At 41.0% G+C, this 26,290-nt stretch overlaps 1 protein-coding gene across 3 annotated transcripts in view; it reads left to right on the forward strand.

The window, feature by feature from the left end:
- The first annotated feature begins 3,501 nt into the window (after positions 1–3,501).
- LOC110529717 (snRNA-activating protein complex subunit 1) overlaps positions 3,502–26,290 on the forward strand; it is a 35,816-nt gene continuing 13,027 nt past the window's right edge. The window contains exons 1-9 of one of the 3 annotated variants that reach the window (XM_036985196.1): positions 3,502–4,080; positions 4,164–4,302; positions 14,352–14,427; positions 15,161–15,301; positions 18,003–18,107; positions 21,489–21,632; positions 21,816–21,872; positions 22,163–22,225; positions 23,100–23,241. In XM_036985196.1, the coding sequence (XP_036841091.1) occupies positions 4,071–4,080; positions 4,164–4,302; positions 14,352–14,427; positions 15,161–15,301; positions 18,003–18,107; positions 21,489–21,632; positions 21,816–21,872; positions 22,163–22,225; positions 23,100–23,241 (877 nt within the window). In that variant the 5' untranslated portion in view covers positions 3,502–4,070. Of the gene's footprint in view, positions 4,081–4,163; positions 4,303–14,267; positions 14,428–15,160; positions 15,302–18,002; positions 18,108–21,488; positions 21,633–21,815; positions 21,873–22,162; positions 22,226–23,099; positions 23,242–26,290 lie in introns of all 3 variants that reach the window. The other 2 variants (XM_036985195.1, XM_036985197.1) reach the window with 2 other exon arrangements.

The raw sequence follows: 26,290 nt of genomic DNA on the forward strand, positions 1-26,290 counted from the left end.
TGAACAGTAGTCCAGGTGTGACAAAACTAGAGCCTGTAGGACCTGCCTTGTCGATAGTGTTGTTAAAAAGGCAGAACAACACTTTATTATGGACAGACTTCTCCCCATCTTAGCTACTGTTGTATCAATATGTTTTGGCCATGACAGTTTTACAATCCAGGGTTACTCCAAGCAGTTTAGTCACCTCATCTTGCTCAGTTTCCAAATGATTTAATATTAGATTTAGTTGTTTGATGTTTGGTCGTTGTTGTTTGATGGTTATCTTTGTGATGGTGTCATACTGATAAACACTGTGTGTGTGTACGAGTGAGTGAGTGAGTGAGTGAGTGAGAGAGTGAGAGAGTGAGAGAGTGAGAGAGTGAGAGAGAGAGAGAGAGAGAGAGAGAGAGAGAGAGAGAGAGAGAGAGAGACGGGGACCGGGGGTGGGAAAGGGATTTGTATCCCAAATCAATGACGGGAAAGGGATGTGAGTGACCCCTCACTTTCACATCGTATTACAATGCCATGCTGCCTTGATAGTGTACTGTATATTTTTGTGATTGAAAATCTAATAATTTTGCTCTGTATAGTTTCTGCTCTGTATGTAATTGTGTCTCTTTAAGCTGTTTTGAATTGTTGCTTGTGGTAACACAGGGCACCATTGAAAAAGAGACCCTAGTCTCAATTAGGATTCTCTATATAAATAGTGATTAAATCAAATTAATACAAATGTTTTAATGTTTCCTTTCAAATGTATGAAACAACGTTTTTGTATCAGAATATTCATAAACATTGTGATTGGAGGACAACTGTGAGTGTTATCGGATCAAATCCTCTCTTCTCCTCAAGCTCATTAATTATAAAATTTGCCAAAAGTCTCGAATTGGCCCGGGTATCCCGCGAACCAGGCCGAATTTGATCTAAATCGAGACAGCTTGAACGGATTCCCTCAAAGACTCTGATTGTCATGATTAGGCAATAAGGAGCAACTTTTCCGCTGCTGGAGATGGCAGATCGTATTTTCCCTCAGGTGGTTGAGACGAAGAAGGCAGAAATTCTGGTTGGAACTGCGCATCAGGAGAAGATGAGAGCATAGACTCGGATGAAGGAAGGCTGAAGCAGGCAGATGTGTAATATGAATCAGATGGCAGTGGAAGTAAGGAAGAATGGACCTTTGTCCAAAAGGACAGGGAAAAATCAAAGTTGGGATGGGAAAGAGAGCACCTAGTGTTAAAAAAAGACATCACATTTGGTGGATGTCCGGTTTCTGGGAGAATCAGAGTAAGTGGGCATCGAGGAGCCGAAAAGTATTCCTGGAGTGGTTAATGCATGGAGGATGAATCGTTGGGCCAATGGCAGGAAAGAAAATAACTTGTATATTATTGTGTCCCTCCTGACCCGAGTGAAGCTGGGGTATGTGCACTTTCCTGTAAGAGCTTTTACTTCCAGGTCGTTGCAGTTTAAACGGTATAGAATGTTTGGACATGTAGAAAGTGTCTGCAGGCGGAGGAATCCGAGATGTGGGAGTTGTAGACAAGAAGGTCATGGTGAAAGTTATGAGGAAGATGTGAAGTGTTGCAACCGTTGTGAAAAGCATGTAGCTACATCTTCGGAGTGCCGGACGAGGGTGAAAGAGAATGAGGTTGCCAATGTCAGGGCCATCCAGAGAATTTTATGTGCAGAGGCCTGCATATTAGAGACCTTCAATGCAGGCTGCAGAGTTGGCTTCCCACCAGCAGGATCCACGGATGTTACATGTAAAGAAGGTGCACTTTGTGATTTGTATGGCAATGGTGATCAGTGGCACGGCTAAAGTGGAGGGAAAGTCCAGGAAGACTACATTATTTTGAATGCGGCAGAGCAGTCCCTGGGACTAAAAGATTTCTCAGGGAATGTGTTATACAAGGTGCTGTCACGCGCAGTCCTACCCTCTCAGAGCCTCAGGAGGGAGCAATGGAAGATGGAGAAAATGAGGGAATAGGTTTTGTTAAGATATTTTGTTGTGTTTTAGGTTATGCGGATTAGCCACCCCTTCCTTTTTTTTGACCTCTGTACAGTTGGTGGCGGTAATGCACCATAGATATTGGATGCCAACCGCCGTTAAAATCCTCCGAAGATGAAGAAGATTAGGCAGTATAATGATTTCATACTACAGAGTAGTAGGCTTTACTGAAGTAGAGCAGTGGTACCTCAGGTGGGGCTTCAAGTTTTCAGTTGAGAAAATACACGTTTTTTTCTAGAAGGAAGGTTGGGGAGGAAATATACTTGAAGTTGTATGGCGGTAATCTTGAACCGGTGGGAGTGTTTAGATTCCTGGGGTTCTGGTTTGACACTCGAATGACATGGGCAGAGCATATTAACAGAGCAGTTGTCAAATGAAAGAAAATATTGAATGTGAAGCGTTGCTTTTCAGGAATGGAGTGGGGGGCAGATAAAATGCCATTGAAAATGATATATAGCGCTATTAAGGTCATCAATGGATTACGGAAGTATAGCAAATGGATCAGCAGCCCAGACATCTTTTAAAAAATGTGATTTGTTATCCAGGCCCAAGCCCTAAGAATCTGTTGTGGAGCACTTAGTACCTCTCCGGTGACAGCGATGCAGGTGGAGTTGGGAGAGATGCCGTTAAAGTTAAGAAGACAACAGCTAACCTTGACATATTGGGTTAATCTACAATGACATAAGGTTACACATCCTACAAAAAAAGGTGCTCCTAGAGTGGTGGGAACATAAACAAAATCTGAATACAAGCTTTGGGTGGATAGGCAATGGCATGGCGAGAGAGATGGGGTTGTTTGGGAGGGAGTTTAGCCCCTCTGTGGTTCTTCCTGCTATCCCACCTTGGTTTCTCCCTCAGACAGTGATAGATCTAGGGTTGCTTGAGAGGGTAAGAGATGTTGAGGAATGAGTAGATTCAGTTGTATGTGAACATTTAAGAACACAATACTAGGCTTTCTTGAATATTTTCACAGATGGATCTAAGGACCCTAAAACAGGGAGCAGCTTTTAGTGTTCCTGAGTTTAAGGTGGCAGTGACAAAAAGAGCAACGGATAATTTATCTGTTTACACAAAGGAGTTGTTGGTCATACTATTGGCTCCAGAGTGGGTGGAGGAGGTGAGGCCAGACAGGGTAGTCATCTGCTCTGACACCTGTACAGCACTGATGAGCTTAAATTAATGTGCGTCTCAGAGCAGACAGGATGTATTGTATGAGGTTTTGCAGTGTTTGTATAGGGTGAAACAGACGGGGGTGTTTGTGATATTCCTCTGGGTACCAGCTCACGTGGGAGTAGAGGGGAATGAGGAAGTGGATATTATTGCCAAGCAGGCTCTTAAACATCCTGTTGAGATGGAATTGTCAATCAGTAAAGCAGAAGCCAAGGGATTCATAAGAACAGTGGTTAAACATAAGTGTCAAGAGATGAGGAACAGGAAGAGTATGGGAAGGCACCTGTATAAGATCCAGGAAAAGGTGGTGGCAGGGAGGTCCTCGGGCCGATTGAGAAGGGAGGAAAGTGTAGTCACAAGGCTAAATAGTACATTGAAAGTGGTGGGGAAACGTTCGAATGGGAGGTGTGATAATTGTCCCGAGGAGATGGAGACAGTGGAACATGTTCTATTTCAATTACAGAAATATATGAGAGAAAGGGAGCGATTGTTATTAGATATGAGGAGTAATGGGGTTGAAGAGCCAGGATTAAGTGAACTCTTGGGGAAATCTTCGGGAGATGTAGTGTTTAATAATGTATTTGGTTTCCTTCGGGAGACGAGATTATTGGGTAGGATTTAGACCGTCAGTGTCTCTGGTCCACACTCTAGTCAGGTTGGTGGCAGTAATGCACCTTAAAGTTGGTTGCCAACTGCCATATAAACTCCACAGAAGAAGAAGAGGAACGTATTAGGCTGATGCACAGCCCATACAGAAGCTGTCGGCATGCACCCATGACATTTGTTTGCAGACCACAGTAATATCGAATAAGAAGATTAGGCACGGACGGCAAGCAGTTGTGTTGAAAAGGTCGCATGTTGAGCTCAGAGAGGCAAGTCAACTTCACTGAAAAGGGTAGCCAATCACCATACTTCTGAAATGCCGAATGGTAAGTAGGATTGCAGTACCACACTAGTGAGTTGAACTAGATCTGTATTTGGTGTATTTCAGTTTAAATATATCATTAATCAGGTAAAGCGAAGGATCGTTTTCTGAAGCCACTTGTAGCAGACTACGAGGAACTGCTGGGTCGTTTCCAACAGACGGAATCTGTGCGGTTTGAGGAATTTACTGCTATTTGGAGAAACATGGGCTTCTCAAGTGTATTTTAGTAAGTACCTTTCCTCTTCATCAGTCGTCTCTTTAAGATTACCTGCCGGCCTACCTAGTGTCGACAATTTGTTGCCAAATATGCATTTGCCATAATGCACTTTTTTTTTTAAACATGCTAATTATTATTAGACCACTGCCAACCTGTGCCCGGTTTTCCGATAACGATGGAATTTAGGCTTACTGGTGTTTTAACGATGAGTCTTTCCTACAACTGCTGAATATTTAACACGAGTTTCCCAAAACGCCACGCAGAGAACAACGCTAAGTGCGTCGTCGTCGGAGTGTTTGTCGATACTGATCGGATGGAAATAAGGGCAGCACTGCTCTAGGGACAGCTTTCTCAGTTTAAAATCTGAATTATTTCACAATACTGACGACGGATGAGCTCCTAGTGAGAGTTTACAATCTACGGCTGCAAGTATTGAAGTGGCTTAATGTATTGCAATACCCAATAAAAATGCACTAAATCAGCGATTTTGCACGTCATTCCGCAACATTTTAGGCTACGCATCATGAAATGTATTAGACAAATTAGGCAGTAGCCTACAAGTAACAAAATATATAAAATGTATTGAACATGAAATAGGCGTATGTGCTACTCTATTTCTATTTCAATGCAGTCATCTTGGTTTTAATTTATAGTTTATTTTACATCCCGCTTGTATTAATTGCAAAGACATTAGCAACTTTTGTTGTAGTACACTTTGTTCAGCAGTTGCAGAGAGACGGATAAACCATGTGATTCTAGGTTTAGCAAAGATCTTCTGTGTATAAAGTAACGCGGGAGGGGAAAAAAGCAAATACTGAAGCATGTAGTTTTTCTACGAGTGGTCAGAGGCAGACGTTAGGGGTGCTTGTTAGATTACGAGCGTTTTCAAGTGCTACTTTAACGATGGTTTTGAGAAACAGCTCGAGGTTAAACGATGCTCCTACGAAGGTTCTAAAGATGAATTTCTCCTTAAAATGCTTTTTGGAAACTGGGCCATGGTCACGTTCCAGAGTTTGACAAAAACACATTTACTTGAACAGTGCAGATGCAAAGTTTGGTAATGGCTCAAATCGTAGTTCTTTAACCAAGAAAATGTGTTTTTGTAGATATTGTTAGAAGTACTCCCTGTGCCAGGCAGGTAACATCACTGGGGAAGCAACCTATGTGATAAATGTGTTTGCTCAATAAATCCTGTTAATTCATAATTTTTTTAAGTGTGTGTGTGTGTGTGTGTGTATATATATATTTTTTTACTATTACTAACACAACAAATACAAAAAAAACTGAAATATACAACAAGTACATGAACCTAACATGCATATCAAGATTCATTTTCAATTTGTTAAATACTCTTATGGTGCGTATTGCTTATTTGTTTTTACATTTACTGATCATTTCAAAAATAATATTTCAATTATTTCAATCTTAAATAATGTGAAGAGGGGTTTGTTCTCTGCACACTTCATTTTATGGACAGAATCTTCCATGAAAGATAAACAAATTAACAATGAAAGTTAAATCAGGGTCCATATCAATTGGATGAAAATAAAACATAATATCAGTCTTTCAAATTAACATTAATAGTAATCTAACTCACACACATCTTCTGACATAAGAACAGTTCCAAAATAAATAGTCAAGAGTCTCTGGGTCACAACCACAAAATACATATTTTCTATCAATAGCTATTTTAAATCTGTGTATAATAAAGGTCTTTACAGGGTAGATTCTATGAATGAGTTTGTATGATACTACTTTCACCTTATTAGATATACAATATTTACCAGATAACAACAAAACTTTGTTCCAGTTCACTTGTCCTAGGGCTGCATTCCAGTACATTTTAGCAGAGGGAATAGTAACATATTGACATAGTTTCCTCATGTACATGTTGTTACATTTATAGTTTAAAATGTAAATTCCTTCTAATTGTATTGAGGCTACAAAATCCTCAACACTTGCACTTGGAGTATTGTTATATTCTCCCAAAAGAAGAATGGCATCTTTTGGGATAGCTCTAACAACCATGTGATACTCTAACAACCATGTGATACACAATGTAACATTGTGTTCTAATAAATTCTGGATGATCACATCATTAACAATAATTGTTTAACCCAAATAATGTTGTCAAACCAGTTCTGGAAAAACAGACATGTTTTTGTATTTTATGTCTCTATTATTCCAGATTGTATACCTAATGTGTGGAAAAAATTGTTTTGTACATAAGGTTCCAAGTTAGAAGTACTTGTTTATGAAAGTTTGCAAGTTTAATAGGGATTTTACCCAAATCAAAGTTGCATTTGATTTTCAGAATTCTAGACCACCAATCTGTTGTAATATTAAATTAGGGATGATATTCCAAATGCAATCCTTATTTCTTAAATAGTTTTGTATCCATGTTAATCTTAAATATTATGAGGTTTTAATATCCAGAGCACTCAACCCTCCCTCACATTGGATGCTACATATTACCGCTTTTCTTAAATAATGAGCTTTATTCCTCCGTATAATAAACCTCAGTATGAAGTTAACTAATTTAGAATCAACCATTTTAGTTACTGACAGAGGAACATCCAAGGCAAGGGAGGTATAAACTAATCTGGACAGACCTTCAGATTGTGATACAAGTACTCGTCCAGATAAAGAAAGATCTCTTAATAACCAGGAGTTAAATCTCTTTCCAATTTTCTCTACAATAGGAGAGACATTTAAGTTGGCCCTTTTTCTTTCTGATCTTTGCTAACTGTAATACCAAGATATGTGCTCATATCTTTTACGGGGATATTACATACTGAGTTTAAGTCGCATCGTTTCAACGCAAATAATTCACATTTCCTAGTATTCAGAGATAAACCTGATACATGTGAGAAGGCATTAATACACTCAATAGCTTTCTTGACTTCATTATGATCTTTCGAAAAAAATGGTGGTGTCAGCCAATTGTGAACGTTTTATGACCTTCCCTTTAAATGCACCTCTCAAAACTGCTACACCTGCAGAGTGGTTGTTGCCATATGGTAACCAGATATCGTTACCCCATTGATTTTTTTCCAAAAATATAGATCGGAAGAACGAGCATGAGTCTCTTCTAAAAAGTAAGTCTGCATTAAACCGTTTTCAATACAGGAAAATCGCCTTACCCTTGAGTAAATTACAAATACCCCTGACATTAATTGACCAAAGAGATAAAGACAAACTTCAACCAATAACCTTGTTATGCTAATATAAGCTTTTCTTAAGGATATGTAACTCAAAAGGATTTCCATCCCATTGTTAATCTCTCCAACAAAAACAAAAACAAATGTTGGTCATAAAGTTACCAAAGTGTTCTTACTCCCACAAGGGGGAGACATTGTGTAGACTTTACAATAAGCAGTTATTCACCTATAGTTAGTGTTTAGTTTACCAGTTCTCAGGTCAGCCTTTTCTCATTCAAGTGTTTCACATTTTTTATAATAAAAGGCTGCTTTTCACCTGGCAATCAGTTTTTTGAGTTGCAGCCATCATCGGCCACAGTTTCTCTCGTCACTTTGTCTGCTGAGGTCAGATCCTCCGTGAACCTCCATTTTTGCTTGATGAGGAATTCACAATTCTTCGCTTGCCTCCAAAGATCCCGTGTAGATCTGTTGGTGAACCGGATGATGGTTGTCCTCAGTCTCTTGTCTTGATCCTTGAGTCTTCCCAAACGATGGACGATGTCTACATTTTCCTGAAGTTTGGCTTTTGATTCGGGAATGACAGCTCCACAGATGTCAACAACTCTGCATTTGATGTCCTCACCTGCCTGCTCTGGAATTCCATGGAGCCTCAGGTTCCACCTGCGCTGGTATCTCTCCGACTCATTCACCTTTTGCTCGAGTTCAGCCACCTTCTTTTCATTTTCCTGGCAGATAACTTCCACTTTCTTCATGTCACTTTTGAGGGTTTTCACTTCTCCAAAGATAAAGTCAACAGATTAATGCCCCCAATTTTCATTGTTTTTTGACCTTTCATATATACACAACCAAGCCGCACTGCTTCTTAACACAGCGCAGGGTGCATCCAACCTGGAAGCCAGCCGCACCAATGTGTTGGAGGAAACACCGTGCACCTGGCAACCTTGGTTAGCGCGCCTGCCACGTCTTTTTCTCCTGGGGCTTGATTGGAGTGGCGGGGTCGTAAGGTGGGGACTGGAGAGGCGGATGTTGTGAGCATTGTTGTCGGTGCTCACCACATTTTCTAAACTAAAAGATACCAAAAAAGAATTGTCCAATCAACGTAAGCTGAGTATGTTGCTCTTCATGGTTAAGATTTGTGTTTGTTCGTGCAAGTAAAAAAACATGACTGTACTTGTAGAGAAATGTCAATGCCGCCATCCTATTTCCTGTTGACGAAGCGGTCTATCACTCTGTCATACAGTACACGCTTGTATTTTTTTGGTTGTCCTAGGCTACCTGGCTAAAATGCTTGCTCAATAGCGTAACTTCCATTCATGGGCAACGTTAGCTAGTTTACGTTAGCCTTTTACATCTACCTACGTATTGAGCTTCCATCCTCTTAAGGCTAAGGGCACAACAATGTATGAATTAATGGTTGCATCAGAATTGCCATTATAATCATTGGCCAGTCGTGTGCCTTTTAGCGTCATACCCAAGAAGCCTCGGCTGTAATCGCTGCCAAAGGCGCTTCAAAAAAGTACTAAGTGAAGGGTTTGAATACTTACAATACCAGTCAAGTGTTTTCTACAGTGTCTCCACTATTATTCAAACTATGAAATAACACAAGGAATCATGTAGTAACAAAGACGGTGTTGAAGAATGTCAATTATAAAATATATTTTATACTTGAGATTCTTGAAAGTAGCTACCCTTTGCCTTTGATGACAGCTTTGCACACTCTTGGAATTCTCTCAATGCGCTTCATGAGGTAGTCACCTAGAATGCATTAACAGTTGTGCCTTGTTAATTTGTGGAATTACTTTCCTTAATTAGTCAGTCGTGTTGTGACAAGGTAGGGGTGTTATACAGAAGAGAGCCCTATTTGGTAAAAGACCCAAGTCCATATTTATGGCTCAAATAAACAAAGAGCTAAGACCACAAGCAAAGAGCTATGACCAAATTTAAATTCATTTGACATTTCAAGTGCAGTTGCAAAAACCATCAATGAAACTGGCTCTCATGAGGACTGCCACAAGAAAGGGAGACGCAGAGTTACCTCTGCTGAAGAGGATAAGTTATTTGGAGGTAACTGCACCTTAGATTGCAGCCCAAACAAATGCTTCAGAAACATCTCAACATTAACTGTTCAGAGGAGGCTGCTTGAATCAGGCATTCATGGTCGCATTTCTGTAAAGAAACCATGACTAAAGGACACCAATAATAAGTCTTGCTTGGGCCAAGAAACACGAGTAATGGTCATTAGACCGGTGAAAATGTGTCGTTTGCTCTTAGTCCAAATTAGACATTTTTGGTTCCAACCACCTTGTCTTTGTGAGACGCAGAGTAGGTGAACAGATCTCCACATGTGTAGTTCCCACCGTGAAGCATGGAGGAAGTGTGGTGACACTGTTGGTGATTCATTTAGAATTCAAGGCACACTTAACCAGCATGGCTACCACCGCATTCTGCAGCGATAAACCATCCTATCTGGTTTGTGCTTAGTCCCACTATCATTTGTTTTTCCACAGGACAAACACCCAAAACACACCTCCAGGCTGTGTAAGGGCTATTTGACCAAGAAGGAGAGTGATGGAGTGCTGCATCAGATGACCTGGTCTCCACAGTCACCTGACCTCAACCCAATTGAGACGGTTTGGGATGAGTTGGTCCGCACAGGGAAAGAAAAGCAGCCATCATAGAGCTTGATGGGTTTTTTTTGACTGCACTTCAAGAAACTTTCAAAGTTCTTAGTGTTCCGCATTGACTGACCTTCATGTCTTAAAGTAATGATGGACTGTTTCTCTGCTTATTTTAGCTGTTCTTGCCATAACATGGACTTGGTCTTTTAACAAATAGGGCCATCTTCCATTCTGATTTCATACTGTCCAATTAAATTTCAATCCAAAATAATATTCTGCTTTTCCTGCATTCATTTGAGAATTTCCACTCTGCCACATAGGGCTGCACAATGTGGGTAAAACATCTAGGCCTTATTTTTAACCAAATGCTGAAAATGCGATTTGACTTGCAATTTTTAGATCAACTCTTCGGTGAACTGTTGGAATCATTTCCCCATGATTCTAACCCTATCTGGTGTGGCCACCAGATGCATTAAGTACTGCAGTGCATCTCCTCACGGACCGCACCAGATTTGCCAGTTCTTGCTGTGAGATGTTGCCCCACTCTTCCACCAAGGCACCTGCGAGTTCCCATACTTTTCTGGAGGGAATGGCCCTAGCCCTCACCCTCTGATCTAACAGGTCCCAGACGTGCTCAATGGGATTGAGATCCGTGCTCTTCACTGGCCATGGCAGAACACTAACATTGCTGTCTTGCAGGAAATCACGCGCAGAACAAGCAGTATGGCTGGTGGCATTGTCATGTCAGGATGAGCCTGCAGGAAGGGTACAATATGAGGGAGGAGGATGTCTTCCCTGTAACGCACAGCTTTGCGTTTGCCTGCAATGACGACAAGCTCAGTCCGATGATGCTGTGACACTGCCCCAGACCCTCCACCTCCAAATCGATCCCGCTCCAGAGTACATTCCTCGGTGTAACGCTTATTCCTTCGACGATAAACGCGAATCCGACCATCACCCCTGGTGATACAAAACCGCGACTCAGCAGGGAAGAGCACTTTTTTGTCAGTCCTGTCTGGTCCAGCGACGGTGGGTTTGTGTCCATAGGTGATGTCTGGTGAGGACCTGCCTTACAACAGGTCTACAAGCTCCATCCAGTCTCTCTCAGCCTATTGCAGACAGTCTGAGCACTGATGGAGGGATTGTGTGTCCCTGGTGTACCTCAGGCAGTTGTTGTTGCCATCCTGTACTTGTCCCGCAGGTGTGATGTTTGGATGTACCGATCCTGTGCAGGTGTTACACGTGGTCTGCCACTGCGAGGACTTAGGCGTCTCACAGTACGGACATTGCAATTTATTGCCCTGGCCACATCTGCAGTCCTCATGCCTCCTTGCAGCATGCCTAAGGCACGTTCACGCAGATGAGCAGGGACCTTTTTTTTGTCTTCCCCAGAGTCAGTAGAAAGGCCTCTCTTTAGTGTCCTAAGTTTTCATAACTGTGATCATAATTGCCTACCGTCTTTAAGCTGTTGTCTTAACGGCCGTTCCAAAGGTGCATGTTAATTGTTTATGGTTCATTGCACAATCATGGGAAACTGTGTAAATCCTTTACAACGATCCAAAGATCTGTGAAGTTTTTTGGATTTTTACGAATTATCTTTGGAAGACAGGGTCCTGAGAAAGGGATGTTTCTTTTGTTGAGTTTAGTTAACAAAAATAATGTATGCCATTTTATAAAATATTTTCACCCCACTCAATGTTGTAATCAGAACTTACCAAAAAGCATGTGGACCTTGGCTCAGACAGTGTAGTAGTGTGGGCTCAATATCATCTCATTAGTGTGAAAGAAATTGAGAATCAGCTGTACATGTGCTGGAAGAGTGCACTGTACATGTGATGGAAGAATGCACTGTGCATACAGAGGGTTCCATTGAATTTTGACATATTTTGGTTGAACTATCCCTAAGACCTAGAATTGCCCTGTGTATCCCACAAAAAAAGGTTCACCGTGATAAGCTAACTTTTTTTGCTGAATTTAAGCAGAATTTCCCAAATTCCCGGGTTTAACTTCCCATGTAAAACTTCTGGAAAATTCCAGAAATTTACCAGAAAGTGTCTTAACCTTTGCAACTGGTGAGTATGCAGGCAATCGAAGAACTCTAAATCGAAGGCACTAAAATTGCAAAAAAGGTGTCAAAGAAATTAACTTTGTCTTGAATACAAAGTGTTATGTTTGCGGCAAACACAACACATCACTGAGTACCACTCTTCATATTTTCAAACATGGTGGTGGCTTCAGTGTTTTCTAATGATAAAAAGGAACAGAATAGAGCTAAACACAGGCAAAATCCTAGAGGAAAACCTGTTTCAGTCCTCTTTCCAACAGACACAATGTCACCTTTAAGCAGGACAGTAACCTAAAGCACAAGGGTAAAAATACGAGTTGCTTACCAAGATGACATTGAATGTTCCTGAGTGGCCTAGTTACGATTTTAAATCGACATAAGTCTATGGCAAGACATAAATGGCTGTCTAGCACTGATAAACAACCAACTTGGTTGACACACCTTTTTAATTTTAAGGAATGTGCATGTATTGGACAGGTGGGCAAAGCTCTTTGAGACATGCGTTGATAAACTCGTAGTATTCACTGCCAAAGGTGATTCTAACATGTTATTTACTCAAGGGTGTTAATACTGTTAAATTTTCAATAAACTTTTTTTCACTTTGTCACTATGGGGTTTTGTTTGAAGATGGGGTTGGGGTTTTGCTTGTAGTTGGGGTTTTGCTTGTAGCTGGGGTTGGGGTTTTGCTTGTAGCTGGGGTTGGGGTTTTGCTTGTAGTTGGGGTTTTGCTTGTAGTTGGGGTTTTGCTTGTAGTTGGGGTTTTGCTTGTAGTTGGGGTTTTGCTTGTAGTTGGGGTTTTGCTTGTAGTTGGGGTTTTGCTTGTAGTTGGGGTTTTGCTTGTAGTTGGGGTTTTGCTTGTAGTTGGGGTTTTGCTTGTAGCTGGGGTTGGGGTTTTGCTTGTAGCTGGGGTTGGGGTTTTGCTTGTAGCTGGGGTTGGGGTTTTGCTTGTAGTTGGGGTTTTGTTTGAAGATGGGGTTGGGGTTTTGCTTGTAACTGGGGTTGGGGTTTTGTTTGAAGATGGGGTTGGGGTTTTGCTTGTAGCTGGGGTTGGGGTTTTGCTTGTAGCTGGGTGAGGGAAAAGTATCTTGAATCCATTTTGAATTCAGGCTGTAACACAATATTAAGGGATATTAATACTTTCTGAAGGTGCTGTAAGCCTATATAGTTCAATCATGTTGTAATCCATTACTGGTTCATTTTATTTCTAATTTGCTAATTGTAGGCTAGTGTCTAATTTTAGCATTCATGGTGTGTAACGTGTCCAATGATGTGCCATATCTGTGGTTTAGTCTGTTATAGTGTAGGCTAGGGCCTAAGCTGATCTGTCAGTGTGGAACAATTATATGGTATGTGGCTGTTTTGGTAGGATTTGGATAGAGAAAGTGCTGCTCTCGGATCAGCAGTCTTTTTTTCTTTTGATCCTATCAGTGCCGACACATACCCCAACTACGCACTTAGTGAAAGTTAGCCCTATGTAGTGTGTGAATTCTTCGGTCGTTGTAGGAACAATGCATTGTTAATACACTCAAACCTAATCGCTATCGGGAAAAGGGGCTTTGGATGTTGCCCCACATGCTTGACTAGAAGTTCAGTTCTTCTTTCTAGTCAACTGCCATATGCCAACATGTTTTTTCTTTTTATTGATTTGCTCAATGGAATCATTAGTATTACAGTGACACATTCCATCCCTGGAATGAGCTATGTTTTGAAAACATTTCACTTTCACTGCAATGTAAACATATATTGGTATGTGGCAGTTTTGACTAACGGGAAGTACTGAACCTCTAGTCTGGTAACTGTACACATACTGTGTATAGAGTTACCATCTGTGGATACCATAGTATTTGTGTTAAGTCCTACTGAAGTGACTGTACCTGTTTAGCAGCATGTCACACATTGGAAGGTATATCTGTAATAATTGGTAGAAAGTTCTGATTTAAAAAAGGCATTTCCCGAGCGCCCAAGAGAGCATTAAATCAAGTTGTTCCAATAATCTAAAATCCATTCCATGTTGTGTTCTTGCTTATTGCATACACACTGGTCTCACACCTGTTTTGTCCTAGCTAATCATTACCAGTGCTACTATTGTAACTCTTCTTAATTTTCCCTCTGCTCTCCATTTCATTTTAGCGGTTCACTTGCTGGTAATGAGATGAGGGAATTCTGCCACCTAACCCTGACCATGGCCTTCAACTACTTCTTACCCCCATATAGCTTCCAGATCAGAGTGGGGGGTCTGTACCTTCTCTATGGCCTATACCACACACAGCTTGCTTCACCTAAAGAGAAGGTACTGAAAGACACTTACTTTAACTCTCATTATTCAATCCCATTTATTCCAATAGTGTTTTCTATTTTTTTTCTTTAACAATTGACTTGATATACTTTTCCACTTCCTAAACTAATATGCTGTACTGAACAATGTCTGTGGAGAATCTCAATTGTATACTCCTCGCCGCCTCCTGAGTAGAAGGTCACAGGGGATGCACCTTTTGGCTTTCTCATTCAATGGGTTTTGAGGAGGATGTGAGTAGTATGCAATTGAGATTCTCAAATAGTGTGCAACAACTTGCAGACAGCCCTAGTCTCGGAATGTCTGAGTTTCCCATACAATGACTAAATCTTCCAGATCCAAGTGGTCCTTGTCAATCCATTTGAAACGTCACATTTGTGTAACTCATCAGAAAATTATATCTGATACATATGGGTGAAATTTGTTTCTCACTAGCGCAGGAGAAAATATATGCATGTTCCTGACAGTAAAATAACCCCCGACGATAGCTCATGAAGTATATCCGTATGAATTTGCTGTTATCATTATTGTGTTTGGGTTATGTCCCCAAAATGACTCAAGTATCCCACTTGGGCGATCTGTTCTTGATTCTTGTGGTTGGATGATAAGTTGAATGATATGTATCCAACGTGTTGGGTGCTTTGTTAGATGTATTAGGGGGATGAAGTCATGCACAATATGTCAAGTTGAGTAAGTGTGTGTGTGTTTCTCCCCCCCCCCCCCCTCCCAGATCAGAATTGCCCTAAAGGACTGGGAGCAAATTCAGAAGTTTTACCAGGATTCGGTGAATTCGCAGCACTATGATGCAGTTTACATTATCAGGAAGCTAATAGCTGAGAATGCTGTCCTTTACACCGCCATGCCTCAGATGGTAAGGCACTCCCAAATTACATATTGTAATTTTAAAGTATCCCCTAAGGTATTTTGTAATGTTACATACTTGTCAAAAGGGGAAACCTAGAAATCCATTTAAAGTCTACATATCTTCCAAAGCTTATTAAACAATGTAGGAGTACAAAATGGCAGTGCAGTTGCTTAAACAGTGCCCCCTGTCAGTCATCTGATGTTTATTTACATCATTGGTCAAAACGAGATGTTAACAAAATACAACTAGTTGAAACAAGCATGATTCACCTCACAGCAGCAGTCTGGTCAATGTTTTTTATTTTTTTATTTGACCTTTTATTTAAGAACAAACAGTTAAGAACAACCCTGCCGCCCCATGTTGCCAGTCCCACCTGACAGACCCGAATAACAGCCTTGCACCTCAGAGCCGGTGTCCTTTTTTTGTTGTGATGTCAGCCCATCTATCTTCATAGGAGAAGAGTAATTAGTGTCAAGTTTTTGGCCAACTGATAACATTGCAAGCTTTAAAATGTTTGTTTTTCATTCAAATGTCATGTGGGTCAGTGTTTCTGCACAATCTTGTACAGATATTTAAATCATTTCAACAAATATATTTATTTCCATTATAGCAGGGCTTTCTGAACAGTGACCTGATCAGCTTGAGTGAATTGAATTCAAATTGATTTTGTTGAATTCTTGTTGGGGGGGAATTTACCTGACACTAAAATTAATTGACCTGAAATGAGAATTTCCTTGATGTAATTTACAGTGAGAGGGAATTTAATTAAAGTAAAGTTGTTGAATTGACCCTGACCCCAACTTGAATCAGTCTGATTAGTATTACTCTAATTCAAATCCCTTTTTGATGATTCAAGTATTTACAAAATAATGTTTAAGCATGGAGCATCACTCAACATTCCAGAGTGCCAAAGAAGCCCAGAACATGTCTGCTGCAGAGAGACAAGACAAAGCCATGACAACCAGTTTTGATGAGTCAGTGTTGACATTTTGTTGATTCACCATTAACTAAGTTTATTAGATGGAAAACAAGCTATTAGGGTGAGAAATTCTGACGTTTTGTCACAGGTGCAGCCGATTCACGCAAGCGAACGTTTGAGATCATGGCTAGACGGCAGATTTTTTTTTTTTTTACATTCAGCCTAGTTGTATTTTTCAGCTCATCTCCACATTTTGGTAGGCTACTTCCTATGTGTTAGTCAATAATTGGATACGTGCAACTTCTCTTTGTCATTACTTGATGCCCTAAAAGAATAAATAAAGCCTTGCCCACCAGAATGTCATAAATCGATCGATTGAATGAATGCATCTGGTGGAAAAAGTTCCCAATAGTCATACTTGTGAAGTAAAGAAACCTTCAATAGAAAATGACTCAAGTAAAAGTCTAAAATATTTGATTTCAAATATACTTAAGTATCAAAAGTAAAAGCATCAATCATTTAGAATTCCTTATTTAGCTAACCAGATGGTGCCATTTTTCTTTTCCCTTCAAATTTTACAGATAGCCAGAGGCACACCAACGTTCCTACATAATTTACAAACGAAGCATGTGATTAGTGAGTCCACCAGATCAGAGGCAGTAGGGATGTTCTGTTGAGAAGTGCGTGAATTGGACCACTTACCTGTCCTGCTAAGCATTCAAAATGAAATGAGTATTTTTGGTTGTCAAGGAAAATGTATGGCGTAAAATGTAAAAAAAAAAAAAAATCTTTAGGAATGTAGTGAAGTAAAAGTAGTCAAATATATAAAGTACAGATACCCGCAAAACTTCTTAAGTAGTATTTTAAATGTAAGTCCTTTACGCCACTGGAATGCTTTCATTTCTGCTTCTCTCACAGAGGGAGAACGTTTTAAGGAAGCAAGGTGAGAATGCAGTAACTCAAACAGCTGAAAGATTTCTCATGCAAAATGACATCAGTTTGACCGGTTTTAAGAAAATGAAATTCTGTGAAAAAGATCCAACGATTTCAGTTTGTCTTGACTGCATTTCCAATTTGTGGTTGAAATACTGGTAGCTTTTATATTGCTGAAAAACAGTTTATACACTGTCTCTAAAAGCCAATTTATGCTTATGTACCCATGCGGATGGCACCTTATAGCTCCACATTGACAGGATTGGTTGATGTTAAGTGGGGGCGGGAGGTCCTGTATAAACACACTCACGTCCTTCACAACAGCTCTGCTCCGTGTAGCGCAAAAAGTAGGAGTGCCCTGACTTCTGTGGAGGCCATATCACTGTAAATTCGGCACTTCCAATGCAGATGTCGGATTGACCATGCAGCGCCTTTAACCACACATTCTCATTCTCTCTCATATTTCTCCACGCCTGTTCCCAAAACGATGTTATTTGGTGTATCATTTTACTATAAGAAATCATTAATTCTGCAGACGTTTATATTGTATTAGGCTACATGTGAAAGGTTCTAGGCCCACAGTCAGTGTCCAGATTTCAGCGTATTCCATTTAACCCATCTAAACTTCAAGGATGCGTAGACCAGGGGGTGCGGCCGCACATGTCACAACCTACTTCCGCTGTCTCTGCGTGCGCACACCGAACTTGGCTGCATTTAAGCCAATCAGTGCAGTACACGTTTATAGACCCTCCCCCTTAATCTTGTAGGGCCAATATTTTTTTTTTTACCAGAAATGTTACTTATTGAACTTGATGGAATTGACCCTATTCCTCGGTTCACTGTGTCCACCTGTAGTTGACCTTCCGTGTGAAGAAGAAGCCCCAGCATCACAAGGTGTGCGAGGAGTTCCGTGACCGACCAGAAAGGGTCAAGGACCTCATCTCTACAGATATGCTGCAAGTATGGCTTTTCCTCTATTAAAAACTTTGCTACAGTAAAAACGGTTCCATGTCACACTGGGGAATCGGCACATTTCCCATGCTGAATCTGTAGATCTCCCACTCAATGTGTGAATAGGCTTTTTGAATATCAGTAGGCTATAATGCAGGCATGGGGGTGTGCGTCTAAAGGCTGTCTCATACCATCCAGTCAAAATGTGGTCGGGCTGTTTTTTTGCATATAGATTGAACAAAACACATATAAACATGCAACATTGTTTTGTTTACCGAGTTAGTTCATATAAGGAAATCAGTCAATTTTAAATAAATAAATTAGATTCCTTAAAAAATGGGGTGAGGATCAGAAAACAACTCCGTATCTGGTGTCTACCAATTTCCTGCTTCCTGTGGAATGTTGTCCCACTCCTCTACAATGGCTGTGTGAAGTTGCTGGATATTGGGGGAACTGGAACAAGCTGTCCTGCTAGAAAAGGTTGGAGACCAAATCTACTGTACTTGGAGAAAACATGGGGGATGTAATGCTGCTTTAAAAGTTGATAAAGTGTAATCTCATTTAGAAGAAAAAGGCATTCAAACATTTTGCTGCGATTTTCACACTGCTCTACATTAAAGTATTATTTTCCCAACAATTTAAACAAATTACCTAAATGGATTCTCTGAACATTCTCACCAAGTTCCCTCATTAGGCAAACCATTAACAGTATTAGATTAGTTATTCTATAATAAAAATGTCACATTGAACAGCTACAGTGCTGCTCTTTGTTTGTGCCCATTTAGAATCTTTCACAGCCTCTTAAGCCTTAGCTCGGCCATCTCTTACAGAATTCACATAGGAACATGTGACTGTGGTCAAGAGTTCAACATTTAAAATACTTTATCAACATCAAGTGCTAAAGGTAGCCTACAATTAGGAAACAATTCAAACACATGAAGACTTGGGTAGAATAAACTACTTACAGTACATTTGGAAAGTACAGACCCCCTAGACTTTGCACATTGTTACGTTACAACCTTAATCTAAAATTGATTTAAAAAATGTATTGAATCCATCTACACACAAACCCATTTACACACAAACTTCCTTGAACAAGGCCCTACTCCCCCGATTGCTCAGTTTTCCCAGGCGGCCAGCTTTAGGAAGTGTCTTGGTGGCTCCAAACTTCTTCCATTTAAGAGTGATGGCCACTGTGTTCTTGGTGACCTTAAATACTGCAGATATTTTTTGGTACCCTACCCCAGATCTGTGCCTTGACACAATCCTGTCTTGGAGCGCTATAGACAATTCATTCCACCTCATGGCTTGGTTTTTGCTCTCACATGCACTGTCAACTGTGGGACCTTATATAGACCGCTGTGTGCCTTTCCAAATAATGTCCAATCAATTTAATTTACCACAGGTGGACTCCAAGTATTAGAAACATCTCAAGGATGATCAATGGAAACAGGATGCACCCGAGCTCAATTTCGAGTATCATAGCAATGGGTCTAAATACCTATGTTAAGGTATTTTTAAAATACATTTTCAAACATACAGTTGGGCAAAAAAGTATTTAGTCAGCCACCAATTGTGCAAGTTCTCCCACTTAAAAAGATGAGAGGCCTGTAATTTTCATCATAGCTACACTTCAACGATGACAGACAAAATGAGAAGAAAAAAATCCCGATTTTTAATGAATGTATTTGCAAATTATGGTGGAAAAAAACTTTTGTTATTGACCAAATACTTAATCTCAATACTTTGTTATATACCCTTTGTTGGCAATGAGAGGTCAAACACTTTTTGTAAGTCTTCACAATGTTTTCACACACTGTTGCTGGTATTTTGGCCCATTCCTCCATGCAGATCTCCTCTAGAGCAGTGATGTTTTGGGGCTGTTGCTGGGCAACACGGACTTTCAACTCCCTCCAAAGATTTTCTATGGGGTTGAGATCTGGAGACTGGCTAGGCCACTCCAGGACCTTGAAATACTTCTTACGAAGCCACTCCTTCGTTGTCCGGGCGGTGTGTTTGGGATCATTGTCATGCTGAAAGACCCAGCCATGTTTCATCTTCAATGCCCTTGCTGATGGAAGGAGGTTTTCACTCAAATTCTTTCCTTTACACGGATCAGTCGTCCTGGTCCCTTTGCAGAAAAACAGCCCCAAAGCATGATGTTTCCACCCCCATGCTTCACAGTAGGTATGGTGTTCTTTGGCTGCAACTTAGCATTCTTTGTCCTCCAAACACGACGAGTTGAGTTTTTACCAAAACGTTCTATTTTGGTTTCATCTGACCATATGACATTCTCCCAATCTTCTTCTGGATCATCCAAATGCTCTCTAGCAAACTTCAGACGGGCCTGGACATGTACTGGCTTAAGCAGGGGGACACGTCTGGCACTGCAGGATTTGAGTCCCTGGCGGCGTGGTGTTTTACTGATGGTAGGCTTTGTTACTTTGGTCCCAGCTCTCTGCAGGTCATTCACTAGGTGAGATCTTGCGTGGTGCCCCAGATCGAGGGAGATTATCAGTGGTCTTGTATGTCTTCCATTTCCTAATAATTGCTCCCACAGTTGATTTCTTCAAACCAAGCTGCTTACCTATTGCAGATTCAGTCTTCCCAGCCTGGTGCAGGTCTACAATGTTGTTTCTGGTGTCCTTTGACAGCTCTTTGGTTTTGGCCATAGTGGGGTTTGGAGTGTGACTGATTGAGGTTGTGGACAGGTTTCTTTTATACTGATAACAAGTTCAAACAGGTGCCATTAATACAGGTAACGAGTGGAGGACAGAGGAGCCTCTTAAAGAATAAGTTACAGGTCTGTGAGAGCCAGAAATCTTGCTTGTTTGTAGGTGACCAAATACTTATTTTCCACCATAATTTGCAAATAAATTCATTAAAAATCAAATCCTACAATGTGATTTTCTGGATTTTCTCATTTTGTCTGTCATAGTCGAAGTGTACCTATGATGAAAATTACAGGCCTCATCTTTTTAAGTGGGAGAACTTGCACAATTGGTGGCTGACTAAATACTTTTTTGCCCCACTGTATGAACCTGTTTTTGCTTCATTGTGGTATTGTGATTTTTTTTAAAAATGTAACCTTTTAACTAGGCAAGTCAGTTCAGAACAAATTCTTATTTACGATGACGGTGTACATAGATTGAGGGAAAACATTTGATTTAATCTTTTTAGAAGAAGGCTGTAATGTAACAATGCGGGAAAAGGCAAGGTCTGAATACTTTCCCAATGCACTGTACGTTACTGCAAAACTTGTTGCAATGGTTTTACGTAGGTATTTAGTTTTATGTAACAGTTTGTCACACTGAATGACCCTCTGGATTAATTTAGCATATCGGACTGTTCGGTTGTCTGGCAAGTCTGTTTTGTTTGCATTGCACATAGGAGGTGGCTAACATTCAGGGTCACCATGAGCGGCTGAAGGCGTCCGTCTTGGAGAGGTCATCCATTGCGGTGACCCAACAGGACCTGCCTGCCCGCTTGCACAGCTGTGTGCTTGAGTTCCTCCACTGGCAGGACAGGCATGAGGTGAGCCTCTATTCTTATAGCGCAGCGAGAAAGCATATTTCAATGCAGCAGTGTTTAATTGTCACTGTTTTGCACTATAAACATTTTTGTTGACAATTCATAAAATGTAAATTTCTACTCTGAAGAAATATTTGAGCCCAGAAACTGGATGATTTTTAAAACTTGGCTTTTTGTTATGTTTAGAACCATGGAGATGCAGACCACTTGGTTTATGCTGAGGAAAAAGCCCAGCAGGTCGAGGTAAGCTTTAGCGTAGTTAGCCTTTTTGTTGTTGTACTGTAATGAAATAACGCTATGACTATTTGGGAACTTGGCATAGACCGTTAAATGCTAGAAAGCCTTCTGCACTGCTTGTTTTGCTACTGTCTAACATTACTAGAATATAGTACATTGACTAACAAACTACAAAACCCTTCGGGAGTGTACAACGGTTTTAGGTCAACACTGGTGAGTACCACCGTTGGCCAGATAATGACATTGCAAGCATTGAAGGTCTTATCCTTTCCTGAATATGCTCTCTTTTTGTCCAGTCTTCCAATAGGGCACAGCTTCTGGCATCCATCAAGACAAAATCATACGGGTGTCTTGCAGAGGTCTGCTGAACAAGAAGTGATTTTTCACACTTCATTTCAAGTGCCACTTAAGTGTCCAATGCATATCTGTCAGGGCAGAGTGTCTATGGCCTTTTTCTCCTCCCTTGTACTTTATTAATCCTTAAAGGTAATTGATTAGTTAAGAACTCTGCTCACCTGGTTGTCTGGGTCTTAATTGGACATTAACTGAAAGAAATTAACAAACCAGCAGATATACATCCCTCCAGGAATTGAGTTTGACACTGCTTGTCCAATACATAGTTTATTTCATACACCACTTTATAATGGCTATGCATGTGTTTTATTTATAGAAAATGATGGGCAACATTTTCCTCTTGCTAAAAGGCGCACAATGCACAAAAAAATCTGAGCAATGACTTTTTGGGTATTTTCCACTGACCTGTAGGTGTCTTCACAGATCTTGGCCATGTTGGACATCAAATACTGAACACCTTGAAAAACATCGGAAGCAGGCATTTCTATTGTTTATCCCCATAATGCACCACACATTGAATGTCGTTGATCACTGCTGGAGAACCAACTTGAATATATCTGATCAAATGTGCCCCATGCCAACTTTCCCACAACAGAGGTGAAGCAATGGGAAAGGTGTATTGGGCGGTTGGCTAATTAGCCTTTGTTCATGAATTTAGTGATTGGCATGGCAATACTTACAAAACTGTATCTTTTGCTAATGGAGTTAAGGACAAGGAAAATGTTGCCCTACATGTGGTATATTGTTTTGCTTGTCTGCATCATATGCATCTGGTTAATCAATTCTTAATTCATTGCATTACTGGCTAGTGGATATACTCAGTGTCCTATTCAATGGAATACTTTTGAACTGATTGATCATTTTTATGTTTATCCACAGGCCTCGAAGTCACGGCGGCATCGCCAGGTGGAGATGGACACATCCATTTCTGGAACAGGCTACATTAAAGAGGCTCCCAAATATCACAAAAGTAGGGCGCCATCACTCAAGGCCCGAACCAACAAGAACCTCTGTGGGGAAGGTCAGTCAGTATACCTCTTGTTTGATGAGAACTTTTTGGGGTGAGATGTTTTGGAGGAGTTTCTCCAAAGTCAACAGTGATGTGGATACACTTTTTTATAGCTAGCCACAAAGCAAGAGAACACCTTCAGGCCTGTCAGACTGAGGTTCTGTTCCGGCTGCACCACTAACAGGCAGCTAGACAAGTGGTCACACCAGGATGGATTCCGCTTAGTCTATTTTGATTCCACTTGCATGAATTACTCTTAAGGGCATGTTCAGACTCCTAGGCATCTGAACCATGGGGTTAACTTGGCATCTGCCACACCACTTATTTAACTAGGCAAGTCAGTTAAGAACAAATTCTTATTTACAATGACGGACGACGCTGGGCCTACTGAGCGCCGACCTATGGGATTCCCAATCACGGCCCGTTGTGATACAGCTTGGAATCAAACCAGGGTCTGTAGTGACGCCTCTAGCACTGATATGCAGTGCCTTAGACTGCGGCGCCACTCGGGAGCCTCAAATCATTGCACCGTGATTAATTATTTTGTCTCTTGGGTGGCTTGGGTCTAAAATGATTTGAGCCTTGTGGAGGTCCCTGACCATAAAGATCTCACACATTCCTTTCTGTTTGACTCCAAGTACCTTGCTTGCTGTGGTGATAATCCTTCTCAGCATATATCTGGCATTGCCAAACCAACAAATAATACAAAAAGTTAAGATACACTCAATGAAAGATTTCTAAAACCGAGTTTGTGTAGTACAGTGACTGTCTTTGTAGATCAGGTCTGTACATTTACTCCACTGAAGCTTATTGTCCAAGAGGACACCCAGATATTTGTTTTCTTCTACGATCTCTGTTCTGACCACTGATGTTGCAGAGGTAGGTGTTGTACACTCCCTGAAGTCTATGCACATCACTTTGGTATTGAGGACCAAGTGTGATTTGTCACACCACTCTACAAAGGTAATTTAGGACCGGGCCATGGTGTTCCTCGTCGTCATGCAACAGACTTATCAAGGCAGTGTCATCAGCGAACTTAACGAGGTGTCGGTCAGGATGGGAACTAGTACAACTATTAGTGTACAGGAGTGTGGACAAAACACGTCCCTGAGGAGAGCCTATGTTGGTGGTGTGTTTGTCTGAAATGTGGGGACCTACTTTGACCCGCTGTGGCTCATGAAGTCCAACAGCCACAAAACCAGACCCCCATCAAAGGAGAAGTCCCTTAGGAGTCTCTGTGCCAGAATGTAAGGCTGACTTGTGTGTAAGGCTGAAGAAAAGTCAACCGAACCCTGACATGGGATTTGGCACCTTCTAGATGTCTATAGACCATGTTGAGAGTAAGAATTGATCATCAACTCCTCTGCTGGGCAAAATCTTGAGGAGAAAACATTAGCAATGTACTAGCCCTCATGTCTCCCAAAGTCAGCATTGTTTTTTTCCCTTGCCTATGTGGGTCACACTAGCCATGGATTTAATCTGTTGAGTTTCCTGAGGAGTGGGTCCTCTCCACCCTTTGTTTATATGCCTCCTTGTCCACCAGTATCTGTCATTTGAGCTCACATTGTACATTTCTTCAAGCCTATCAATTACCCTCAGTATAAACTGCCTTCCTATTAAGTAGTGATTTTTAATGTTTTTGATACCAAAGGCTTATTGCGGGGACTCGAACTAGTCACCTTTCGGTGAAATTCTGCGTTTTTAAGGCCAAAAAATGTGACCTACGTGATTAGTGTAGATCCGATGAGAAGTTTTTGGCGGGCTATGGATGACTGCTGGCTGAATGCAAACGGGTGATTCGCGTTTGGAGCAATACTGGCGGTATCCAAGGCTCAGCCAATCGTTCACATAACAGAATGCAGCACGTGACTGAAGAGAAGAGACAGCCAATGTGCTAGTTACAGCATCAGCGCGCGCTCTGCAAAGAGCAGGAGAGTGGAAAGGCAGTTTGCCAGTTAATTTACAGCAGCGTGTCCCCTGAACAATAATGAAGGGGTAGGTGAGAAGCCTGACCACGGAGACGGGGGTGAGAAGGTGATGAAGTATACTTCATGAGCTGTAACCGAAAAACAACTGGCATTTGGAAAGTTTGAGCTGAGGGAGAAAGTGTGATGGAACAATTATTGTTAGCATTAAATATCTTGCAAGCATTCTCCCTTGGCTAGCCAGAAAAATGTTGAGCAAAATCAGCCAACTAAACTGATCAAATAATTGAGTTTATGGTGTGGAAAATGAGCTGGCTAATAAAATCAGACAGCCAATGTTAGCTAGCTAATGTTACAACATCAGATAAGCAAACGTTAATAACCTAACCAATTCACTATGGTATTAACTGGGCGGCAGGGTAGCCTAGTGGTTAGAAGGTTGCAAGTTCAAATCCCCGAGCTGACAAGGTACAAATCTGTCGTTCTGCCCCTGAACAGGCAGTTAACCCACTGTTCCTAGGCCGTCATTGAAAATAAGAATTTGTTCTTAACTGACTTGCCTAGTTAAATAAAGGTAAAATAAAATAAATAAAAACGTTGCTGTTCCTCAAGTTATAACTCGTTAGTTTGGACACTGGCAATCTGTGTGAAATGTTAATAACAAGCTAGTGAACTAACAGTACTATTTTCCCTCTACCTTATGTGGTTAATTTTCAGAAGTAATTACAATATACCAATTAGACACTGGAATGGTAGATGTGCAGAAGATTAATGTGCAAGTAGAGATACTGGGGTGCAAAGGAGCAAGATTTATAAATAAATACAGTATGGGGATGAGGTAGTTGGATGGGCTGTTTACAGATGGGCTATGTGCAGTGATATGTGAGCAGCTCTGACAGCTGGTGCTTAAAGCTAGTGGGGGGATATGGGTCTCCAGCTTCAGTGATCTTTGCAGTTCGTTCCAGTCATTGGCAGCGTAGAACTGGAAGGAAAGTCGGACAAAGGAGGAATTGGCTTTGGGGGTGAGCAGTGAGATAAACCTGCTGGAGTGCGTGCTACGGGTGGGTGCTGCTATGGTGACCAGTGAGCTGAGATAAGGCGGGGCTTTACATAACAGACTTGTAGATGACCTGGAG

Source organism: Oncorhynchus mykiss, chromosome 8, assembly GCF_013265735.2.
Source record: "Oncorhynchus mykiss isolate Arlee chromosome 8, USDA_OmykA_1.1, whole genome shotgun sequence".
In the NCBI taxonomy this organism is placed as follows: Eukaryota; Metazoa; Chordata; class Actinopteri; order Salmoniformes; family Salmonidae; genus Oncorhynchus; species Oncorhynchus mykiss.